General features: G+C 30.2%; 2 protein-coding genes and 2 non-coding genes across 5 annotated transcripts; 3 read left to right on the forward strand and 1 right to left on the reverse strand.

The window, feature by feature from the left end:
* The first annotated feature begins 373 nt into the window (after nucleotides 1–373).
* Nucleotides 374–445, forward strand: TRNAG-UCC. Its single transcript has one exon. It is a non-coding gene; the product is annotated as a tRNA-Gly (tRNA).
* A 1,231-nt stretch (nucleotides 446–1,676) lies between these two features.
* TRNAG-UCC lies at nucleotides 1,677–1,748 on the forward strand. Its single transcript has one exon. It is a non-coding gene; the product is annotated as a tRNA-Gly (tRNA).
* Nucleotides 1,749–1,973: 225 nt separating this feature from the next.
* LOC124946043 (probable beta-1,3-galactosyltransferase 2) lies at nucleotides 1,974–6,642 on the reverse strand. Of its 2 annotated transcripts, XM_047486598.1 has the most exons (12): nucleotides 6,244–6,642; nucleotides 5,222–5,317; nucleotides 5,152–5,157; nucleotides 5,044–5,103; nucleotides 4,726–4,937; nucleotides 4,048–4,111; nucleotides 3,855–3,927; nucleotides 3,563–3,683; nucleotides 3,406–3,493; nucleotides 3,198–3,323; nucleotides 2,478–2,587; nucleotides 1,974–2,388 (listed from the first exon to the last, which is right to left on the reverse strand). In XM_047486598.1, the coding sequence occupies exons 1-12, from the start codon at nucleotides 6,336–6,338 to the stop codon at nucleotides 2,237–2,239; spliced, it is 1,203 nt and encodes a 400-aa protein (XP_047342554.1). In that variant the 5' UTR covers nucleotides 6,339–6,642; the 3' UTR covers nucleotides 1,974–2,236. The 2 variants fall into 2 exon arrangements, with proteins under 2 accessions (XP_047342554.1, XP_047342555.1); XM_047486599.1 differs by lacking the exon at nucleotides 5,152–5,157 and having other exon boundaries at nucleotides 5,044–5,102; nucleotides 5,221–5,317; nucleotides 6,244–6,641.
* A 15,493-nt stretch (nucleotides 6,643–22,135) lies between these two features.
* Nucleotides 22,136–22,933, forward strand: LOC124946250 (heterodimeric geranylgeranyl pyrophosphate synthase small subunit, chloroplastic-like). The gene has a single exon (XM_047486816.1). It carries the CDS (start codon nucleotides 22,145–22,147, stop codon nucleotides 22,931–22,933), a length of 789 nt encoding a protein of 262 aa, XP_047342772.1. The 5' UTR covers nucleotides 22,136–22,144.
* Nucleotides 22,934–26,318: the final 3,385 nt, after the last annotated feature.

The raw sequence follows: 26,318 nt of genomic DNA on the forward strand, positions 1-26,318 counted from the left end.
TCAAAAACAAAAACAAATTGTCGGGCTACAAATAACCCTCAGGAGGCAAGAAGTTATTAGCATCTATACAATGATACAAATATCATTTTCTATCACTCATGTCCACATGAACCAAATATTAGTTTTGTTTTTTTATTAAGGTTTATTTTCTAAAAAAACTTATTACTATTTAATGTTATATAAACTTAAAAGTATGGTCACAGATTCTATCTGAAAACAAATGGTTACGGATTATATCTGAAAGCGTTTTGAGTTTAAACAAAAACCATGATCGTGGGGTGTCATGTCAGTTCTCATTTAATTCCCTAAAAAAAACAGCATGAACCAAATAGTTGTTATTAAATTAAAAAAAAAAAAGAAATAATAAACATCAGCGTTTGTAGTCCAACGGTTAGGATAATTGCCTTCCAAGCAATAGACCCGGGTTCGACTCCCGGCAGACGCATTTAAATTTCATTTTAAAAATGATTTTTTTCGGTTAGGATAATTGCCTTCAAAGCAATAAACCCGGGTTCGACTTTCATTGACAAATGATTCAGGCCTGATAATGATAGATAAATGGTGATTCATTGATGTGATGAAATTTTATCTAATATGTACAATATCTACAAGCAGGCATCAAATGGTTTGAAAATTGAAACTATCTGCTATACCAATCATTATTAGGTTTTGTCATTACTAATTTTACCCAATTGTTGTATTGGTTTTACAAGCAGTACTATGGGATCATCCTAATATGTTATTTGGGTGCATAGTTCATATTTTAAGAGTGCAATTTATTAAGAGAGTTTTATGTATTATTGAATGGGTATTGTACAATAGAGAATCTTCTTATACACATATGCGACTCTTTATTTATGGAAGGAGTATAAATAAAAATCATACTACAGTAATCAACTTTCAATTTACGGAATCTACACCCACACCTTACATAATTTTCATTGTTTCCAATATTCTACATGAAAATATTTACAACTTAGATGGTAAAACTTGACTGTTTGGAAGGCTCAAAGTCGACTTTGATTTATGAATACTTACAACTGGATTGTTAACATCATTATAACAATTTCTGTGGAAGAACGAAGAAAAATTTATGCAGATTACTATGGGTTTTCTATTCCTATTTTATTTTGTAGTTTTTCACTACTTTCTTTCATACTAATCAAACACCTGAAATAACTAGGTTTCACTTCAAAATTTTACATTCCTTTCTACTTGATCAAACAAGATTATCTAATCAAATAGGATTCAAGTCATTTGATTATCTATCTGGAATGCCAAAGCACCACTGAGTATGAATTACCAATTTATGGTTTCTGAGCATTGTGTAGAGGGTGATATTGGGATATAAGGGATCTAATGAATTTCTTCCAATAAATCACCATTTATCTATCATCAGATTGATCATATATTTAGAGTTTGGCGAGTATTGAAACACGCCCTTACCTTCCACGCTCCGCGTCACGAGAATACCTTTCACGTCGCAGGAAGGGGTATTTTGGACTTTGTATATGCCAAAAACGTCATTTTTACAAACATTGTCAAGCTTAAGTCATTTTCCAAAATGCTATTATTTCGTCAAATTTCCCTTTAGTTTTGGAGGTGTATTGTTCTTTGATATTCATTCCATAATGTTGAATACAAAGAAAAGAACTTGATGGAATAGATCAACACAAGCGTTTGTAGTCCAACGGTTAGGATAATTGCCTTCCAAGCAATAGACCCGGGTTCGACTCCCGGCAGACGCATTTAATGTTTTTTTCGTTTTATCATTCCTTTATAGTTTTGGTGTATAATTCTTTGATATCCATTTCCATAAGGATGAATACAAAGCATTGAGCTTGATGGAGCAGATCAACACAAACGGTTAGGATAATTGTCTTCCGAGCAACGAATCAAATTCGAACTTCAAATAGTAGTTCGGCCTTATAACAATATCAAAATTCCATATCAACATGTAACTCCAATATCTAGGAGAAAAAATAACAGATTAATGGACTTTTTTTTACAAACTTTGTGTTTTCTGTTGAAGGCAAATCTTCCCGATTGGCCAAAATGAGAAAAATACATTATTAATCTCCAATCCTAAAAATGGAGAACCCTGAATCTCTTTTTTTTCTTCTTTCTTAAGGTATATTTTACAATTGGGGAAGGTACATTATATATATACCATCATTGTTCCTCATGAACATCTTTAAAATTTATAATGATACAAAACAAAATACACTTACTTTTATCAAAAGGTCGTGGCATTCCATAATGCATTCTCGTCTTCTCCACATCGGCGGTGAACTTCTTTAATACGATCGGCTGACCTGCAAATCCCACTGCAGCTCCAGTCGAACGAAGCAACACATACGTTGCCTGCCTGAGCCTTCCATTCGCAATCTAAATGTAATCATTTTTTTTAATCATGCTAATATTACATTCTAATAAATGATTAAATGGTTATAATTAGAATAATTCTTAATTCTTACCGGGAGGTGTACCACAGCACAATCTTCGGTCGTCTATATGCTCAACATCCAATCCAATGAACCAAGATCCTAGTGATACGTCCTCATTTACGTACTTATGAAGCACATGCCTGTTTTCAACAACAATTCAAATATTATTTGATGGCAATAATTCTATAAAATAAAACTTGTTATCTTTAGATGTCCCCTAAACCTATTGTAAGGTCCAGGAGAAAACAGTAAAATTCATCAATGATGAAATCGACAAGATAAGCAATGTTGTGAATGTGCTCGATCAATCACAAATCAGCTTTTCGATTTTGAGAATCGAACTTGAAACTGTTCTAGAATGTTAACAAATTTTGAGTTGTGACTAATTTTTGTTTCATTGAAATCACAAAAAACATTATTGTAGATTGGTTGGGCTTACATTGATGATTATTCAATTTATGATTCATAATTTTGAGACTAGAGTAAAAACTATTAAAAGAATGTCAATTGAATCGAAGATAAGACTTCATGTTTTTTAGTTCAATACTCCTACCACTTAAGCGACCCTAATGAAACATTTTTATTCCGTTCAAGCCATATTATACCATTTAAAAAATAGTAGTTTAAGGGCGGATTTCAAAACTGAAAGAATAATTTTCCATTTAGTCTAGTTTTGGATTGAATGGACTATTTGTTCTTCCAAAACATGCCAATTATATATATAAGTGTAGAAGAGAAGTGGATACTCACTGGTTTATCGATATGTAAGCAGCTAAATCTCTTGAAATGGCGTATAGTTGTCCAGTAGCATGACGAAAATACTTATTTCCATCCTCACCAAATTTCCAATGCTCAGGTTCATGATATCTCACTCCCCTGTTCAACAACACAAATCATTAAATCTCTTATTCCATCATCTTCACAGGATCTCTCTTCTCTAGAAAGAAATAATGCTTACTTTTGAGAAAGAACAGGACCAGATTTCATGCATCCAACGTATATACGTGGTTTCGATCCATGCCTAGCTAAAGTTGTTGCCAAAGTTGCTATAGAACAAAAAAAATAACTAAGAGACTGAAGAAAATGTAAACAGAAAGGACATTATTATCTTTTACCTATATTTACATGAACATCATCATCAACTTTGACGTAATACTCTGCATCCCATAGAGACAAAGCTGTTGTGAAGTATGTCTTCGTTTTGGACGACAGTTCAAGGTACCCCTCTACATGTTCCTATTATGATTTAATGAAGAACACGTCAGTTTCCTACTAAAATACCTAACTTTGTTTTTATAACATTTTAAAATATGAAATACAAAGAATATTTTTAGTCATTTAATACAAATAATCCACTTTACATCAAACAAGCTCTTCTAACATATAAGATTTTATTAATATTGTTACCAGCCTAAGAAAGTCCCCATGCTTCTTCTCTTCTGCTTCAATAGCTCGATCCAGAATACCGCCTGATGTAGCACTGGCAACAAAGAAGGGAATTTTATTTTAAATTTTTAATAGACATCAAGCATTTTATAAAGATGTAAGCTGAAAGAAGCAAAGTTCCTATCAAATTAAATCATTTACAAAGACAAACTACCTGTGTCCTATAACAAATCGAATGATGATGCCCTTTTCTTCCTCGAGTTTTTTGAGTTTCTCACCTGGTTTTTACATGACATGACAAGTTAATTGGTCAGAACAATCCACAAGTAGGTTAAGGCTGTGTTTGGATGTGTATAATTGAAATTAAAATTAGAATTAAAATTGGAATTAAAATTCAATTCTAATGGTTAGAGAAATCATTAGAATTGCAATTCAGAAGTAGTAAGGATGATACTTAAATATCATATACATGCAATTCATTAAAATTATAATTCCAATTTTCCTTATTTTTAATCATCAAACGAACAAAGGATTTGGAAATGGACCCTGTTATAAATTGATGACAAGTAAAACAAATAAAGCACGTTATTATAAGATATACGTGGAAACCTAAGACGGGAGAAACCACGAGCAGAAGAGGAAACTTTCTTTATATTGCCGAAAAGTAGGTTACAATAGAGATTAATTCAGGACTTAAAAGACATCCTAGTCCATAACAGTGTTCAAAATTTTCAGATTTTCTTTTGTTGCACTTCGAGCCCGACCCTGGCCAAAATCCATTCAGGTCATCGAAACTCTAACAGACCCCCAATTTCAATTCTATTTCCAATTCAATCCAAACCAAACACGACCTAATTGAAAGGGGGGAGGGGGATTGCAAGGGAATAATTACCTTGTGGCATCCAAGTAGCACGTACAGAGTCTCTTCTCTTTCGGCTGCTGAAGGCAGTATTAATGCCTACAACCATCAGATATTTTCGTCTCCCATTGGACTCGATAATTCTAAAATCATCCGATATGGGTGAACCACTAAGTAGGGAATCTTGGGCAGCCCTAGCAGCAGCCAATTCCATTTCCAAATTGGAAATTGTTTTATCAAGAGTTCTGCATGTCATGACCATTTCTTTAAGTCAATCTCAGTCCATAAAAGGGAAAAAGAAATCAGCAGACCAAAGAGAAAGCAAGTAGAGATTAATTGAGTAAAGCTTACTGGATTGCATGGTGTGTTCTTGATACTTCACCCAAGACATTACTTGATTCTTTGTGTTCCTGTAAGGCAAGAAATACAAAAACAGGAAATGGAGTTTAATTAATTGTTACACTTTTAAACAAACTTGACATAGTCATTTGACTCATTTGAGTCATTTCCTATAAGAATAATACTCACGGTTCTTTGATCACAGTTCTCCATTACTAGCTTTTGCCTTTCGTCTTCTTTCTGTACCAATCTTGCCATGCCTTTAGCTTCTGGCACTTGCCACATCCTATTATCCAAGAATTATGATTAAAACTGATTGCATCACGAAATCATTCAAATGTATTGGTTCATTTCTAGGTCCATCTACTCATGCTAATCATTGAAGGTTCTGTTCCTTATCACGTTCTTTAAGCGCTTGGAATATAACAGTTAAGAGAGATTGAAAAGGTCACAACACCACAAATAAACAGGAACCAGTAGTGAAAGGATTACCAAAAACGAATCACAGTTTGACAAAGAGCAATAATACAGTTCAACATCGGCATAACCTTGTTTCAAGCGATCAATTAAGGAAATATAACAAAAATCACCATTTCCAGAGCATGAAGATGCTGTTCCTTATCATATTCATTAAGCGGTTGAAATATAACAGTCAAGAAAGATTAAAAAGGTCACAATACCACAAATAAACAAGGAACAGTAGTGAAAGGATTACCAAAACGAATCACAGTTTGCATAACCTTGTTTCAAGCGATCAATTAAGGAAATATAACGAAAATCACCATTTCCAGCGCATGAAGATGCTGTTCCTTATCATATTCATTAAGCAGTTGAAATATAACAGTCAAGAGAGATTAAAAAGGTCACAATACCACAAATAAACAAGGAACAGTAATTAATAGAAGGATTACGAAAACGAATCACAGTTTGCATAACCTTGTTTCAAGTGATCAATTAAGGAAATATAACAAAAATCACCATTTCCAGCGCATGAAGATGCTGTTCATAATCATATTCATTAACCAGAGAAATTAAAAAGGTCACAATACCACAAATAAACAAGGAACAGTAGTAGAAGGATTACGAAAACGAATCACAGTTTCCATAACCTTGTTTCAAGTGATCAATTAGGGAAATATTACAGAAATCACCATTTCAAACGCAAGAAAAGGCTATAAGATGAAGATCATAAGGAGAAAGAGTAAAACTAACCTGTCGGTGAAGAGCATTCCGATACAGAAACATCCAACGCAAAGCAGAAGAGTCAATTTGCGAGATATGTCAGTTCCTCTGCTCTTCAAAGACATTATAGTAAGCTACTAAGGTATGTTTGATAAACTAAATCAACTAAATCAGCAAAATCATTTCAGAATCCAGGAGTCAACTCGAGTTGAATGAATCAGATCCAAATAGCATCGATTATCTTCTGTCCAGTCGGAGGAGAAGAAGAATCACAGATTGATTATCACAGAAGTAAGAAATCTGTAGAATGAATGAATCTATATAGCATGAAGAAGTGAAGAATGAATGAATGTCGGTTGTAGGACAGAGGAGAAGTATAGAGCTCAAATATAGCCACACAAAAGAAAGAAAGAATGAGAGAGAGAGTAGACCGGCCGGAGATAGTTGGCGGCACCGGGAAAAGTAATAATAAAGGAATCATTGGCTCATAAATTTATGTATTTACTATATTGCCCTTATTGCCAACGAACCTCACGTTCAGCTGTCGGCGTCGTAGTAAGTAAACAAGTTAAAATAAAAAAGGGAATCATTAATGACGCACTTACCCTTCTCATATTAGCATTATTTATTACTTTTATCCCACTTGGGGAATTCCGGAACATTCTCGTACATTTTTTTTTTTTTTTTGTAAAGGTTATTCTAAAAAATTTGTAACGATGAAGTCGAAGAGTGGATGTAATTGAGTCAAATCAAAAGGTTCAAATTGAGAATTCATGAGACGAAGATAAGTTCTTTTTATCGAAAACAGTTCAACCAACATGTACTGATTTTCCTAGATATCGTATTTCCCACATTGTCCATCGTAAAACTAAAGATTCTCTTCTCAAAGATCACATGGTGCCACTTTTTTTAAGCCCAAAGGTTAGTTTAGACACTTTTGCATGAATAACCGTCCGTGGGAGAATTTTTTTTTTTTTTTTTTATAATTGTAGATCTACTATTTTTAAGAATAATTAATATTAACTAATCTGGTTAGCTTGAACAAATTAATAAATGGTATCAAAAGATTTTTATCAAATATTCTAATTGACAATAAAAATTATTTTAACTGAAAGTGTATGTCAAATTATAATTAATAATCATATACCATATACCATATACCTTAATAAAATATAATCTCATACAAATAATGAGATATACCTACAAGTGGAACTCCAACATAAAAATTAATTTTAATTTTTTTATTAAAAAAAATATAAATTCAGTCCATTTATCTCATTTACCACTAACGAGGGAACAAAATAAATTGTCAATAAAACAATTGAAATATAGGAGTATTATTCGAATTATAAAAATTTAGAATGAAATACGATTAGATTAAATAATATATTTAACCGAAACAAAAAATACTATATGTTTAGGATAGCATTGAAGGTGTTAACAAATAACTTTTCAGTTTTATCTACTCTAAAGCAGCTAATTACAAACTTTACAATAACTTTCCGATTTTAAAATAGGTGGCACAGCACGATCGGCACAGGTGACTCGATATTGTCTTACGTCGTAAGTCATCAAATCGGCGTCGAAATCACCATTGATTAAAGGAGACACGATCGGTACAGACGACACAACACGATCAGTGCGGGCGACACGATAGGTACAAGCGGCATGACACGATCGGCACAGACGGCTCGATATTGTCTTGCGCCGTAAGTTAACCATTTAGTGTCGCTAGTCTAGGGTTTCTTGTTAATTTGTAAGCGCAACTGGAATTTGCTCTCGATTACAGTTTATCTGTGATCATCTCTTAGAGTGTGTTTGGTAACCCTGGAATTGGTATATTAAGAATTAGAATTGGAATTATAATTCCAATAAAATTTAATTTAGTGTAATTTTATAGTTCTCAATTCTATTTTTTAGGTCGGAATTGTAATTTCATTTTTTTATGTTTATTCAAACAAAACAACTTATTATTTTATCAATTAAAACACGATTACATTTTTCAATCGATAATATTTTTTTTATAATTTAGGATGTTAAAATATCGAACCGATGTCTATTTTTTTAATAAGTTAGAATTTTTAACTAATATATATATATATATATATATATATATATATATATATATATATATATAGTTTAAGAAATTAACATGTTCAATCGATATTTTATTTTTTGAATTTAGAAAGTTAAAATGTTGAACCGATATTTTTATTTTTAATATATGAAGTTAACATGTTGAACCAACTTTTTTTTTAAAGAAAAATGATACTTAAAAAAATCTTTTTAACTTTGAGCTATCATAATTTAGTTGTGTCAACCTAATATTTTAATAAAATAGATAATATATTAAAATTATTTTTATTATATTTTTTTTATAAACATAGGAATTGTCTGATTGAATTACAATTCTAGTTTTTCCATGCATAAAAAATGAATTTTATTTCAATTCCAATTCATCCAAACATACCCTAAGTTTATGCAATTACCATGTTCTATTACTCTATTTCTGTCATCATTGAGAAGAGGAGGAACAAAAATAATAAATCTAAAGAAGTCAGAGAGTTTGTGCTGAAAAGAATTAAGGAAGCAACACTCAAAGAAATTAAAAAATTGTTGAAAAAGTTAGTAAAGAACGGCAAGATAACAACACAAGTAAGCAATTTGCTCCAACTGTTGCTAGAAAAATTCTTGTATAAAATAATGTAGGAAAACAGGAGATAATGAAGGAGCTTAGAAGATATGCTATAATGAAAGAGCTAATCTGTTTCGGCTCAAGAATCAGATTACAAAGCTCCTTATGCATGCCAAAAGAGAGAAATCATCATTAATAAGGAGAAAACACAATATGTTACAATTCAATTCAACATCCACTATCTTCAAGACTGAAATTTGCTGGAAAAAAAGAATATAATGAAATTGTTTATTGGTCAGTTGCTACAATGAATGAGTTGTTGGATGCTCCTAAATCTAAGTCATATATTATCTAGAGCAAATCGACATGGAAAACTAATGAAGTTTGAAAGAACAACAATGCAAAAAAAGGTTGAAGATCATTGTCCATAACTAGAACGGTCGGAGATATTGGGTTTTGCAACAACAAAACTACGGATCTTCTTAGAAATCAAACCTGTAACAAATCAGTTTCCAAATTGACTATGACGAACAACAGATTTACCAAGAACTGAAATAACACAAAACAATAAACGACAACACAATATACGTGGTTCGGTCAAAATCGACATACGTCCACGGGAGGGATAAGTTTTACTAAATCAAAGAAATGTCAATAGTAGAAACTTACATGCCCTACTTTCAAATGAAAGAAGTGATTACACTAGGAATGATTGGACTACTCCACAATTAAAAGCTCCCCCAATCTTTCTCTCTGGATCAGCCAAAGAACAAGAAGAAGAAGGAAACCAGAAAACCCTAGATCTGTAATTCACTCTCTCTCAACCTTACTGTGTTATGAGAAAAATACCAAAAAAAAATATTTATACTCTAACCCGTTTTCATAACAGAAAACCCTGACCCGTTTACCCGGAATTTAAAACCCGCCCGCAATGGCAAAGAACACCTCAACAATTCTCCCCCTTCTGAGCCATGGGAGAATGTTTCTATAAACATTCATCATCGTGACGCTCCTGCCAGAACCATTCCGGCTTTGGAACAACATATCTCATGCTTGCCTCTTGGCAAGCCATTTGTCATCATATCCGACCCGTTCTCATCTGTATGCACTTTCTCCAAGTATAACTCCTTCTTCTCGAGCACTTCATGGATCCAATGGTACCTTCTTTGGATGTGTTTTGAACGTGAATGAAAACTTGGATTCTTGCTCACATGTATAGCACTTTGTGAGTCACTAAACACCACAAACTTGTCTTGTGCAATGCCTATTTCTTTCAACAACTCTTTCATCTATCTCATTTCCTTACAACATTCAGTAATGTCAATATATTCAGCTTCTGTAGTAGACAAAGTAACACATTTCTGTAGACGAGACTTCCATGATACAGCTCCTCCTCAAAAAGTAAACAAATACCCTGAAGTTGATCTCATTGTGTCAATATCACCACTCATATCTGAATCAGAAAACCCTTCAACATGTGGCTTTCCAGTACCATAACACAAAGCATATTTGGAGGTCCCTCGAAGATATCTCATTAGCCACTTAACCGCTTCCCAATGTGTCTTACCGAGATTTAAAAGAAAACGACTAACTACTCCAACTGCATGAGCTATATCCGGTCTTGTACAGACCATCGCATACATCAGACTGCCTATTGCTGAAGCATATGGAACACTGCACATTTCTTGTCTTTCCTCTTCATCCTTGGGAGACATTGTCTTGTTTATTTTCAAGTGTGTAGCCAATGGACAAGCAAATGGCTTTGCCTTGTCCATACAAAATCGATTTAGAATCTTCTCAATATATCTCTCTTGAGACAACCATAGTCTTTTCTTCACCCGATCACGAATGACCTGCATTCCAAGAATTTGTCTTGCTTGATCCAAGTCTTTCATCTCAAAAGACTTAGCCAAATCCTTTTTCAACTTGGCAATCTTGAGTTTGTCTCTCCCAACAATCAGCATGTCATCAACATATAGGAGAAGTATAATAAAATCATTAGAAGAAAACTTTTACACAAAGACACAGTGATCTATAGACGTCTTAATGTACCCATGGATGGTTATGAACGACTCAAACTTAAGATACCACTGCCTTGGTGCTTGCTTCAAACCGTACAGACTTTTGACAAGTTTGCACACCTTATTTTCCTCACCTTTCTTATTATAACCTTTAGGTTGATCCATATAAATATCTTCATCCAAATCACCATGGAGAAATGCAGTCTTGACATCAAATTGTTCAACCTCAAGATCCATACAAATAGCTAGACTTAACACCACCCGGATAGAAGTCATCTTCACTACCGGTGAGAAAATCTCATCATAATCGATTCCATGCCTCTGGCCAAAACCTTTGACAACCAGCATAGCCTTGTATCTTGTCTTGCTATCATCACCTTCTTGCATGATCTTGTACACCCATTTATTTTGTAATACTTTTCTGTTCTTTGGTCTTTCAACTAGATCATATGTGTCATTTTTCAGTAATGACTTCATCTCTTCATCCATGACAACTAGCCATTCTATCTTATGAACATCCTCAAGAGCCTCCTTATAGCATATAGGCTCTCCACAATCAGTTAAAAGGACATACTCAGTAGCAGGGTACTTAGAACTTGATCTTTTCTCCCTAGTAGACCTCTTAAGTACCTCTGTTTGTTGATTCTGTTGATTTCCATCTTCTTGTTGAACTTCAAAATCAACCTCAACATTATCACCAAGATTAGTTTCAGTATTAGTATCATTTCTATGGCCTACAGTTTGACCTTGAGAAACATCATCATCACTATCTAAGTCTGAAGCTACATGTGGCATTGTCTCCTCAACATCATGAGACAACTCAAGACCAGAAAGATCACGTATGTATGCATCAAGTTTTTCACCATCTTCAAAATTCTCAATAGTCTGATCTTCAAGGAATATCACATCTCGGCTTCTAAAAACCTTCTTGTCAACTGGGTCATAACACTTGTATCCCCACTTTTCATCACCATACCCCAAAAATATGCATTGCCTAGTTTTTGCATCTAGCTTAGACCTCTCATCTTTTGGAACATGCACAAAAGCTCTGCAACCAAAAACACGTAAATAGTCATAATTAACATCTTTACCTGACCATACGCTTTCTACATACTTATTATTCAATGGCTTGGAGGGAGAACGATTGATCACATACATTGCAATGCTCATGGCTTCAGCCCAGAAATGCTTAGTGGCATGGGAGAGCATACTCCTCATCCGTTCCAACATTGTTCTGTTCATCCTCTTTGCCACACCATTTTGTTGTGGAGTCTTGGGTACAGTCTGTTCACGTCGAATACTCTGCTCTTTGCAATAATCATCAAATGAGCCTATGTACTCTCCCCCGTTATTTGACCGCACCCTCATCAGTTTTCTTCCCATCTCTCTTTCAACCAACTTGTGAAAGACCTCAAACTTTGCTGCAACCTCATCCTTGGACTTTATAGCATATGCCCAAACTTTCCTAGATGCATCATCTATGAAGGTTACAAAATAGGAAGCACCACCTATGGATTTAATCTTCATAGGACCACAAACATCTGTATGGACCAGTTCAAGGACATTCTTTTTCAGTTCCACTTTTGACTTACTGAATGAGACTTTGTTTTTCTTACCCTTCAAGCAATGCTCACAATTTTCAAGATGAGCATCCTTGAGATTCAGCAACTCATTCCTCTTGATCAAAACATTCAGCCCTTTTTCACTAATGTGACTTAGTCTTTTGTGCCACAACTCAGAGGATGACTCCATTAAAATAGAATATGTTGCATCATAGACAATTTTTCAAATTTGTCTTGTATAAGGAACAACATTTCTTACCTCGTGCAACAACCAATGAACCCTTGCTTAGCTTTTATGCTCCACCACTAAAAACATTATGGTAGCCTCCATCATCGAGCTTACCTACTGAAATCAAATTCATTCTCAAATTAGGAACATGTCTTACATCTCTCAATGTTAGGAAACAACCCATATTTGTCTCGATTCTAACATCACCAAGACTAACTATCTTGGACACACCACTGTTACCCATGCGAACCTCACCATAATCACCAGCTTTGTAGGACTGGATGTAACCTTTGTGTGGAGTAATATGGAATGAGGCACCTGTGTCAACAATCCATGCTGTTTCATTTGAAGATGTGCTAAGACAGGAGTCTTGACAGTTAAAAGCATATGTTAGTTCACCATCTGAAACATAAGTAGATGTATCTGCACTCTGTTCTTTCTTTTCTTTGGGCTTCACCGTACCCTTTGCTTTATCATTTTTAAATTTTCAGCACTCGTTTTTTCAGTGACCCATTTTGCCACAGTAATGGCAAGCACCATCCTTCTTTGGAGCTCTAGACTTGCTTCTAGACTTTCCCTTGCTCGAACCACTTCTATTATCCTTTGATCTTCCTCTATCAGTCACCAACATATCAGACTTAGAGGTTTTATCCCCCTTTCGATTCTTCTCATCAAGTAAGGAACTGGTGACAAATGCCATGTTGACTTTACCATTTGGTGCTGAGTTGCTGAGAGTGATAATAAGTGTCTCCCAACTTGCAGGCAAAGATCCAAGGACTAAAAGTGCTTGCACCTCATCATCAAAGTTTATCTTCATACTACTCAGCTGATTCAAAATATTTTAAAATTCATTCAAGTGCTCAACAATTGATTTATATCAATATACTTCAGATTCACCAGCCTTCGTACCAGTGCTGCTTTATTCCCTGCTGACCTCCTAACATAGAGAGCTTCAAGTTTGCTCCACACACCATACGCCGTAGTCTCGTTCTCAACATGGTGCACAACATTTACACCAACCTAGGAACGAATAAAGCTGCTGACCTTTCTATCTGTCTTTTTCCAATCAACCTCTTTTGTAGTCTCAAGTCTAGCACCATCATTTTCAATTATTTCATTCAAATCATCTGAAACTAACAGATCACTAATCATCAGTTTCCATTGACTGTAGTTTGTACCATTCAGACTCACCATATCAGGTCTAGATTTCCCCATTATTACTGCCTTAACAACTGACAAAAACCCCAGCAAAGAAACCGTTTGATCTCCTCTTTGAATTTTGTCAAGTAACCAGCAGAGCACTCTGCTCCAATGTTAAAGCAAATAACCAATCAATACTGCTCTGGTACCACTATTGGGTTTTACAACAGCAAAACTACAGATCTTCTTAGAAATCAAACATGTAACAAATCAGTTTCCAAATCGTCTATGATGAACAACAGATTTACCAAGAACTGAAATAACACAAAGTAATAAACGACAACACAATATACGTGGTTCGGTCAAAATCGACATACGTCCACGGGAGGGATAAGTTTTACTAAATCAAAGAAATGTCAATAGTAGAAACTTACATGCCCTGCTCTCAAATGAAAGAAGTGATTACACTAGAAATGATTGGACTACTCCATAATCAAAAGTTCCCCCAATCTTTCTCTCTAGATCATCCAAAGAACAAGAAGAAAAAGGAAACCAGAAAACCCTAGATCTGTAATTCACTCTCTCTCAACCTTATTGTGTTATGAGAAAAATACCTAAAAAAATTATTTATACTCTAACCCATTTTCATAATAGAAAATCATGACCCGTTTACCCGTAATTTAAAACTCACCCTCAATGGCAAGGAACACCTCAACAGGAGATAATTGACGGCACCGGAAAAGTAATAATAAATGAATCATTAGCTCATAACTTTTTATAATTACTATATTGTCCTTATTGCCAACGAACCTCACGAGTTCAGCTGACGGTGTCGTAGTAAACAATTTAGAATAAAAAGGGATCATTAATGACGTACTTACCCGTCTCATATTACCATTATTAATTTTATCCCAATTTGGGAATTCCATAATTATATATTTTAAAAAAATTATATAATCAAATATTCGGAGAAATTCTAATAATAGAATTTCATTTTTTTTTGACACAAACAAGTATACCCATTTGAACAAGACGTTATGCAATGACAAGACATTTATAGTTTTTATGTGAGGCATTGTTACATGTTTTTTACAAAGATGAGTTCATATAATTTTGTTAGGGAAAACTTTGAGAGTCAAAGATTTATTTCATCCAATATCTCGTTCTTTAGATGTAGCGTTATTCACGGTGGAATTCTTATGGATGATATGTGCATGAAAAAATGTTATATTATGGTTAGTTGTTATCGTATGTGTCACGAGGAGATTAAATCGACAACTCACTTACTTTTGCATTGTTGAGATGTGACTAGTATCTGGAGTCTTTTGTGGAGTATCACTGAAATTTATTGGGTGATGCCCGAGTATTTGGATAGTTGTTGAAAATTTCGGATTGATGCAGCTAATATGGTAGACCTACATAATTGGGTTATCATCCCAATTATTTTTTGGTGGACTATCTAGTTAGAGAGAAATCATCGAACTTTCATTGATCGTAGTCGTCCGATGCGTTATTCATAATGTTATTATTATAATATTTTCTAAGATTCATTCGGGAAAGTCGATAGAGTCCGTTGGGGAATTAATCGTTCTTCTCGAAGACTTACGAGCTCGATAATCTATTTAGTAACGTTTTTCATTTTTTAGTTTTAGTTTTTAGTTTTTATTTATTTTCTTTTCATGTCATGCTTTTATCGTTGTGGTCAAACGATTTTTATCATTTTTAATATGCATGAATCATTTAAAAATATATTCTGAGTAATTGAAGAATATTTTGTAAGATAACTTTAAAAATATGTAACAATGAGAATGTGATGAAGTAGCAAACCGAACAAAATAATCAAATATTCTAAGCGATCGTAAAAAATGTCTTTAACAGAAGTAATACTAGGAAAAAAATATGTCATATTATAACTAAATATCTGAATATATGGTAAAAAAAAGGTAATAAGTAATGAATAATAAGAGGATCCCAAATTGTAATGACTATTTATTGAAAAAAATAGGTACAAATTTGATAAATTGAACTCATTTATTACTTAAAATGAGACAAATCATGACTCTAGAAATTGTCATGAGAAAAAATAATTCACCAAAAGTATTATTCGAATTATAAAAATAGAACGAAATTGAGCTAAATAAGATGTCACACTAGACCATTCAAATTTAAACCTATCAGTTAAAAGAAAAATTAGGAAGAAGATGGAAAAGAAGAACCATCTAATGTGCCAAAACATAACTTATAACTTTTTTGAAAGTTTTTCTTTTAGAGTTTTTTTAGGTGCCTTATATTTTACTAACCAAATTTCTTATTAAACTAATGTTTAGGTGCACTATATTGAATATTTGACTTATCATAATGGACATAAACAAATTTAATAAATATATATATAATAATGTTCCTTTCATTTTATTAAAAGGTTTATTTTAAGCAATCAACAATAATTGAGTACAAATATATATATAGTATATCATGTTAATTAGGCTACATAGCTTTTTTATGATGTTGACATGAACTCTACTAATTTGGTTGGTAAATGGAAACATATACATTTATCTTTTCATATCAATATTTAGGGATTGATTGATCTCATTATTTTAAATAACTAAATGATTTAATAAAAAAATTTAACTTTGTAAATTGATTATTATGTTCAATATTTTAATTAATAATTTAAATATTTTAAATGATATAAGTAATTAAAGATGCAATATTAATTTATTAAACTAAATCCAAATAACTTAATATTAACAAGACTTTAAGAGCTTTGACGTAGAATTTTTTAAGTTTTACCCAAAAATCAAGTTTATCATATATCTTTTTAAAAATTAAATCACTAATTTATTAATTGTAATATATATATTTTTTTATTTTTAGAAAATTTAAATTTTAAATATAGACATTATAATAATTAAATAAATAAATAACTTAACAAATTTATTTATTTTTTCATCAAATTTTTAAGAAAAATCCACTAAAAACCCTAAAAAAAAATATCAATATCAAACAAGTGAGCATCATTTATTTTGGATATGGTGAAATTAATAAATATTCTTGCCCCGACATAGGATAGATTCAGATAATGTTGTTTGGAAAATTATTGAGTTCCAATCATTTTTAAGAAAAAACATTATATAATATATAGACTACAAAAGTAATAGATATAAAACATTCTTTAATAAACTAATTTAAATATAAATAATTTAATAAATTAAATATTTATTTTATTATAAAAATAGTAAAATAAAATATAACTATAATAAAAGTTAAAATTATTGTAAACGAGACAATTCAATATTGTATAACTTTTCAATTCTTAACTATAGTATATATGTACAACTTTTCAATTCTTAACTATAGTATCATAAATATTAATATTTTGACCTAACAAGAGTGATTATTCAATATATTGCCCTTGGTTTCAATAATGTTTCTTTTCCACCTAGAGGATTTTCAAAGAAACATTCTTCAAGGGATTTTAATTATTTATCATGGTTATGATATAATATTAAATGCTATATGTTTTTAGGTCTAATTGTTATTTGAACTCGAACTTGGGTCGTTTTCAATAAATGAGACTCAAATTTTGAATTGCTACATATGAGTCTCAAACTATCAAAAATTTAGATATTTGAGATTTTTCTATCCGCCATCTTATTTTAATCTACCATTTTCGTTTTTCTAATTAATTGTCAAGTTTTAAATGAAATGATATTTAGAAACATTTTGGACGTATTTTTTTTTTTTAATTTGAATATTATTTTTGGTCTGAGTGACTAAATGTAATCTAAGAAAAGATTTGAGATATTTGAATAGAAATAAATTTTGTATTTATTTTCTAAAGAACTTTATAATGACATAATTAACTTTGTGTGTAGTCTACTAATTTAGACGTATTTGTGTTTTAAAATCGAATATTTTTTTCGATATATACGCGTTTAAAATTATCGAATACGGTTTGAATGCCTTAAAAAGATTTGATGTACAAAAATAATTATAAAAATCGAAAAAATAGAATTGATATTTTATTTTTACATATATGATAAAAAAACTATGTTAAAATAAGAAGATGGAACCGCTCATTCATGTTTTTTTCATCGGATATGGATAAAAATGTACCTATAATAGACAGATTTCACCATACACCCAAACAAGTATATTCATCGCTTGTTATATATATATATATATATATATATATATATATATATATATATATATATATATATATAATAAAATAATAAGAATATCACTTAAGAATAACATTAGAAAAAATAAAATAACGTAAATACAAAACATTAAAAAAATCATAAAAATACAAACACTTTACTCAATAAATTATCGAACTTATAAATATTTGAGAACGACGATTAGCTCCCCGACCGAATCCACTACCAATAAATTTCTAAAAACATAATAATAATAATATCATTATGAATGACAATACTCATAAAATAACTATTATCATTAAAAATTTTAAAGATTTTTCCCAACTAAATAATTACAAAAAAATAAAAAATAAAAATCATTATAAAAAAAAATAGGTATTTCAGCCCTTTAAAATTAATATACTTTATTGGTTTGAATTTTTAAATAATCTCAATTTAATCCAATATCATTTTACTCTTATTTTTATCAATCATATCACTCAATTTATTAAAAAAATTATTATATATTAATAATTTTTAAATCTTTATTATTTTTTCAAAAATCACATTTTTTTAAAATAATCCATTAAATATTTAAATAACCCACAATTTAACTATGGTCTTGTTCGGTTGGGATTATTAAAATAACCTAGAGAAAGAGAAAATGATGATTTTGAGAAAGTGATGTTGTTTCTTTCATAAAAAGATTTAAATGATATTGATATATATATAAATAAAATAAAAAATAATAATTCACGTGCCAACCGTGTCGCTTCGCGTGCCGACCGTGTCGTTTCACGTGCCAACCGTGCCACTTCGTTTGCTGACCGCTGCTTCGCGTAACGCGATGGGTTCATCTGGTGACCACCGTGCCGTTTCGCGAGATCACACGAATCTTCCCTAAAACGAAACCGATTTAGAGTATCATTTACAAATATCATCATCGAAAATATGAACAACCAATATAAACAAGATGAACAACCAATGTGAAACAGATGAACAAGATGAACAACCAATATGAACCAGATGAACAAGATGAAGAACAAGTTAATGAAAAAATCAATATGAACAATAAGATGAACAAAATATGAACCAATATGAACAATAAGAACAAGTTAAATCGATTTAGGGTTTGAAATGAAGATAATGGAAATAAGAACATGAACATATTTAGGGTTTTGAAATAAATCGATTTAGGATTAGGGTTTGAAATGAAGATATAAGAACATAAATATGTATGATGAACACATGATATTAGAACGGGGGTTTTGGTATCATCGATCTGTATGAGTGTTCCGCTGTCGTCGCCGTCGCCATCAAAGAGATAACAAGAAGTAGAGAGAGAAGAGAGAGAAAGAAAATGAAAAAATGAAAAAATTTAAGTATTTATATAAAGAAATTTAATTTTGCGAAACGCGAAGACCCTTCGCGTTACGCGAAACGGGTATTTTCGTCCAAAAAAAATAAAGTGACCACCACATCAATAAAATTTTTGGAGTTACCACGGATGCAAATAAGGTAATTATTAGGGTCATCTCGTCAAATTTATCTCTTATGACTCCTTTAATTTAAATGATTACATAATATAAGAGTTCAAGAGCTCTTTGATGTGGATTTCTTAAAATTTTACCCAAAACTTAACCCCTCCATCATATATCTTTTCAAAAATCAAATTATTGATATTAAAATTTTATTTTATAAATTTTAAATATAAAATGACATTATAATAATTAAATCAATTAAAAAAATTAATTTATTTATTTTTTAATCAAAACAATTTTTTAATAAAATCCACTAAAAACCTTCAAAAACATCATATATCATTTATTTTGGATTTCATAAAGTTTAAATATGGGATAGCAATATGGTGGAAATAGATATTCTTGCTCCGAGGATAGATTCGGATAATATTGGTTGGAAAATTAGTGAGTTTGGACAATTTTGTATGAAAAACATATATTACATAGACGACAAAAATAATAATTTTATCCATACAAAACATTCTATATAAACTAATTTATAATACAAATAATTTAATAAATTAAATATTTATTTTATCATACAAATAGTAAAATAAAATAAAATATAACTATAATAAAAGTTAAAATTACGTTTATGACATCACATGATTTTTAATGTTCGGAACAGAAAATATAAATATTATTCTTGTCTCATTCTCAATCAATTACCGATTAAATTAAAGAAGAAATATTTTAAACAGGACAATTCGATTAGAACACTATCAAAAAAAATTTAATTGAAAAAGAACATTCGAAACAAGAATATATAACTTTTCAAAACAATTTAGAGAAATTCACCTCAAAGCAATAGACAGCCGATTAAAGCTCACACTTCCAGGTCTCTTACAAAAAAGTTTCTTACAGAGAAATTAAATTTGTGACTTTAACTATTATATAAAAATATTTTAAAAAATAGACTAGATTATTTTTTATTAATTTAAATATAAAATCATTATATGTTTTTAATATAACATACATACACATCTGACTGACTTTATTAAAGAATAACTTGCAATTTTATAATTCAATTTTAATTTTAATTATTTATCATGGTTATTGTTTAATATTAAATGTTTTTTTTTTTGCCAAATTGTTAATTAAGCTCAAACTAGTGACGTTTTCATTTGCTTGCACTTTTAATTGTTGTATATGAGTTCAAACTATTAAAATTTTAGTCATTTTGAGATTTCTTTTTTTCAAATTATAAAACACCCATCATCTTATTTGAATGTTCGTTTTTTTAATTAATTTGTCACATATTTAAATTAAATGATATTTAGAAACGTTTTGGAGGTATTTTTTTTAATTTGAGTATTATTTTTGAGATTTACGCATTTTAATTTGTCGAAGTTTGTATGAGTTTCTAAAAAAAATATGTAAACTAAAAAATGATTTTGAAAAAATTTGAATAGATATAAATTTTGTATTTTTATTTTTTTTTAAACTTCGTAACGACATAATTTTGTGTGCGATCAACCAATTTAGACTTTATATATATATATATATATGGGTGTTTAAAATTGACGAATACGGTTTGAATGCCTTACAAATTTATGTAATGTACGGGAAAAATTAAAAATTTTAAAAAGTTTTATATTTTATTTTACAAATATGATAAATTAACTTAAAAGATTTATAACTCATTCATTTAAAAAAAAATCTTAAATTATTAAAATTATGATAATTATAATTAATTTGACACAATTTAAAGTTCAAATATTGGTTTAATAAAAACGACTCAACATTCTGCTTTATTGCCCAATAGAGTTTATATATACATATCAATGGATATGGATAAGAATGTATCTTATGAGACATCCATGAACCTTCTACACATGTCTTCGAGATCATACACCCAAACAACTTAAACAAGTATATGCATCACTTGTTGATTTAAATATATATATATATATATATATAATAATAATAATAATAAAAAGAAAAAAGATAACATAAAAAAATAAATATAAAACATAAAAATAAAATTCTTTTTATAAAAAGACAAACACATCACTAAAACTTATAAATATTCTAAAACGACAATTAACTCCAAATCTAATCCACCGATAATAAATTAAAAAAATATCATAATAATATAATTACGAAGAATACACGTTAAACAAATAATATAATTAAACGTTTTAATAGATTCTTTTCAATTTCCAACTAAATAGTAAAAAAAATAAAAAATATTAAAATCATAATAAAAATAATTAGGTTGTTTAGCCGCTCAAAATGATTACACTTGCTCTTAATCTATTTAATAATATTTAAATATTAATAAAACATTATTTAACTCCCTTCTCATTAATCATATAACTTAAAACATTAAAAAATAATTATTTTATTATTATATATTAACAAATTTTAAAATTTTTTATAAAAAAAAATATAATATCTTCAAAATCACCCTAATTGTAATTTTTTGTGACCTAACCCACAATCTAACAAGACCTAAAATGTTGGGAACGGTAACTTTCACAAATAATGAACAAATGATCAAAATAATGATAACTTTAATCATATACGATAAATCCAACTTGTATTTTTTTTTTTAATAATGAATTATTATCAACTTATTCCCATCCGTTGGATCATTCACAATACTTTATATATAAACACATCTCTTTCATATCAAATTATGAATCATCTCCCACACTCATTGCCGGAGATTCATCAATGGCATCCGCCGGCCTTCATTCTCTCTTCAAACTAAATCCCCATCACCAAATCAAAGAATCATACTGGTCCACAATCGATACAGAAATCAACGATCATCTAAAAAGATCCATTTCCAAGATCCATTCACCCCAAATCGTAGTCGAACCCATGCACCACTTAACCTTCGCCGCCCCTCCGACCACCGCACCGGCCTTATGCATTGCCGCCTGCGAACTCGTCGGCGGCAACCGACACCAAGCGATCGCAGCCGCCTCTGCTCTGAAACTGATGCACTCTGCAGCCTACGCTCACGAACAACTCCCGTTTAATAATAATGGTCAACATATGTTTAGTCCAAACATAGAACTACTCACCGGAGATGGGATGGTTCCGTTTGGATTCGAGCTTTTATCGCGATCTTGCGATGTGGGGATGACGGAATCGAGTCGGGTTCTTCGTGTGATCGCGGAGATGGCACGTGCGATTGGTTCTGAGGGGATGGTGGGCGGAAATCGCCATGGGTTGTACGGTTGTGGGGCGGCGTGTGGAGCTATACTTGGCGGTGGGGAGGAGGTGGAGATTGAGAGGTTGAGAAAATATGGTGTTTATGTTGGAATGTTGATTAAGATGGAAGAAGAAGAGGGAAAGGAAAAATGGGAAAGAATTGCAAGACTGAGAGAATTGGCTTTCAAGGAGCTTGATATATTCCCGTCGGAGGAGTCGGAGGAGAAGAAGGTTTGGAATAATGATACTTTGGTTATGGCGGCGGAGGAGAGCATCTCCGGCGCCGGCGCCGGCTGTGTTTAGGCATGTTTGGTTTTGAAAATAAAGTCTGGTCAATATTCAATCTACTTTCATTTTATGATGTCACTCTAAGAAAAGATTGTCTGTTGGTAAGAAATAAGTTTAATAAAAATAATTTTTATTTGCATTATTTTTTTTTTAATATTGAAAGGATCTATAGACATTTCTATCTAAATTTGAAATTATTATTATTCTAATAATTAAAATATTTAATTTATTAATTAAAATATTAAAATTAAAATTTATTTTATTTTATTAAGAATAAATAAATATTTTAATAATTCATCGTAACAAATCTGTAATAAGAACAATTTTTTTTAAATGGTCAATTAAGTTAAAATTGATAAAAAAAAAAATTATTTAAACACAAAAACAAATAATTATTATTTCAGTCAGTTGTTAGTAGGTTGGTTTCGATTTTTTTAAATTTTTTGGGTTTTGCTCCATGTACAATGGCGGATTACATTAGTGTTGAGATCGATTAAAGTCAACTCTTTAAAAAGAAATTTTTTAATGCTAAAAATATGATATAACATCTTAATTTTATAAGTTTTTAAAAAATTTAATTCTTACAATAAAAAAAATTAAAATATCTGTTTAATTCATAATTTTCTAAAAAATATTCAAGGCCACACTAATTATTTTTATTTTTAATCCACCACAAATTAGAATTATAATTTGGTAATAAATTACATTACAATATTACATATGTATATTTTTGTTTAAATCCAAATTCCACTCTCAATCTGGATTTATTCAAGAATTCCATTCAAATTTCAATATATAATGCAATTTAGCTACCTGGTTTGAATGAATTATTCTTAAATGAAAGATCATAAATTACACTTATTGAAAAATTAAAACCATCTTGATTCTTACACTTTTTGTTTGAAAAAAGTTTAAAAAAGAAATTGTTTGGTAGGTCTGAAATTGAAAGAAATTAGAACCAACCAGTCAACATCTTTATCTTATGTTTTCTTTAAAACGTGGCTGATCTTTAAGGTGGGGAACATAAATGACTTATTTAACGGTGTTTAAACATTTTACTAAAATAATATTAATCATTAATGATGGGTATATTTTTGTCTTCTCATTAAAATCTCTTTATATACATGGGTAAATTTACTCCTTTAGGCATTCAACTAGATTCTTGCGACAGCTGAAAAAAAAAACAAAACAAAAAAAAAAAAAAAAAACAAATAAGGTACACTAGCTATTTAATTATAACAAGAAACTTACAAATTTTATCGAGATTTAACAACTCACTTCGGTCAACCAACAATCTTATTTTCACCAACTTATAAACTCACTTTCGTTAGACAACATATTATATATTACTCAACCATCCATCTCCTCTTTACAAGCTTTATCAATTCATTTCCGACCCTCTTTATAATTATTATAAATTTTGCACCGTGTGAGATTCAAATCTTCCATCTTTATTATGTAGAATAAACACTTAACCATTACACCACTAAAAATTATATATTTAAAAAAAAAATTATGTATGAATATATAATTGATATGACTAACAATTATATATATATATATATATATATATATAGTGGCGGACCTAAAGGGGGCTCCCCAACCTTAAAATAATTTGTTTTTATATATATATATTTAAGAAGTAACTCTTAGTCTAGTTGGCTTTGTAGCTCAACGGTGATCGAATCTTGTCTCACCTTAAATTTATTAATTATATTTATATAATAATTATACATTATTTCTTAATTTTAAACTATAAAAATTAAAATAATAATTGTTTTTTATATTTCTTAATTTTAAACTATTTCAAAAATTTATAAGAAAATATAAATTAATATTAATAAACAAGTTAAAATAGTTACATTGGTTTTGTTCGGTATTTAAATAAAGAATTTGATATATTGTTTTTATATGCATTAATATTCTATAATCGTAATCTCGAGTGTCTATTCACTTGATATTTTTTATTTTTTTTATATTCTCATAAAATTAGGCTGAAACCTATTAAATTAGATTTTCATATTTTTTATATAGTTAGTTTTTTTATGAATTTATTTTTGTATTATATTTGATGAAAAATTTATTGGGAATTACAAGTGACTTATCACTTTGCCTACAAAGAAGAGATCAAAATATAGTCAAGCCATGTCATTGATTGCGAGTTCGAAAAATCAATTACAAAAATTTAGAGAAGATGGATGACATGCTATTTTGGACCAAGTTAACAGTTTTTGTCAATTACACTTGATCTCAATACTTGATATGAATGAGCATATGATAATTGATAGCAATGATAGGCGAAGAAGAAAATGAGAACTCATCACTAATCTTCATCATTATCGTGTGGAAATCTTTTGTCAGGTATAATAAATATTATTTTTTATCTATTAATAGTTATTATATATTATTTATTAATAGTTATTATTTATTATTTAATGTTAGGTTGTTGACTTGATTATGCAAGAAATAAATAATCGTTTTTCAGAAGTTAATACAGAATTACTTGATTGCATATCATGTCTTCATCCGATAAATTCATTCTCCAAATTTGATATTCGTAAACTTATTCGTCTTGCCAAACTTTATTCTGGAGATTTCACAGGCAGTGATTATTTATTTTTGGAACAACAACTTCGGGCTTACTTATTCAATTTGCGGGATGATCCTCAATTTTCTTCAATTGAAGACTTGGAAATTTTTGCTCAAAAATTGGTTATAATAGAAAAAACATATAGTTTTTCCATTGATTTATCGATTGATGGAGTTGGTTTTAGTTTTACTAGTTGCAACTGCATCCGTTGAAAGAGTTTTTTCTGCAATGAATGGAAGATGAATGGATGAATGATAGTTTAGTTGTATATGTTGAGTAAAATTTTAATTAAAAAATGCATTTATTTGATCGCCAAAAAAATGCTACGTTACTATGTATTCGGCCCCCCGAGAAAAACATTTCTTGGTCCGCCACTATATATATATATATATATATAATAAATTATATAAACGAATTTAAAATATTATTAGTTAAGTTATTTGAAATGTTACAATTATATTATTAGAAATGTCATAAGTTTATCAATTTTGAAGTTGATTTTAAAATATAAAGTGGTATTAATTTAGTTAGTTAAAATGTTAAACTTATATTATATTATGAGGTTGTAAATTCAAAACATGTGTATATATCAGTTTTATTTAATTTTTCAAGTTTATGGGTGGACAGGTCAACCCACGATCCGACTCAACCCAAGTATCCATTTATTCTCAAATACATATTAAAATTAACCACAATTCTCAATTTGGCAATTCGAATATTTTAAAAATTAAGCATTATTATTATTATTATTATTATTATTATTATTATTATTATATATATATATTCCAGTGCGATTGCAAATGTATAAAA

The sequence above is a fragment of the Impatiens glandulifera genome, chromosome 7, assembly GCF_907164915.1.
Source record: "Impatiens glandulifera chromosome 7, dImpGla2.1, whole genome shotgun sequence".
Classification (NCBI taxonomy): Eukaryota; Viridiplantae; Streptophyta; class Magnoliopsida; order Ericales; family Balsaminaceae; genus Impatiens; species Impatiens glandulifera.

Bases quoted from the DNA above. Each gene is read 5' to 3' on its own strand.
- LOC124946043 (XM_047486598.1), bottom strand. From the start codon at position 6,338: ATGTCTTTGAAGAGCAGAGGAACTGACATATCTCGCAAATTGACTCTT. The intron at 5,318-6,243 runs GTTAGTTTTACT...CTTGGATAATAG, and splicing joins GGAATGCTCTTCACCGACAG to GATGTGGCAAGTGCCAGAAG. The intron at 3,494-3,562 runs GTAAAAGATAAT...TTTGTTCTATAG, and splicing joins TGATGTTCATGTAAATATAG to CAACTTTGGCAACAACTTTA.
- LOC124946250 (XM_047486816.1), top strand. From the start codon at position 22,145: ATGGCATCCGCCGGCCTTCATTCTCTCTTCAAACTAAATCCCCATCAC.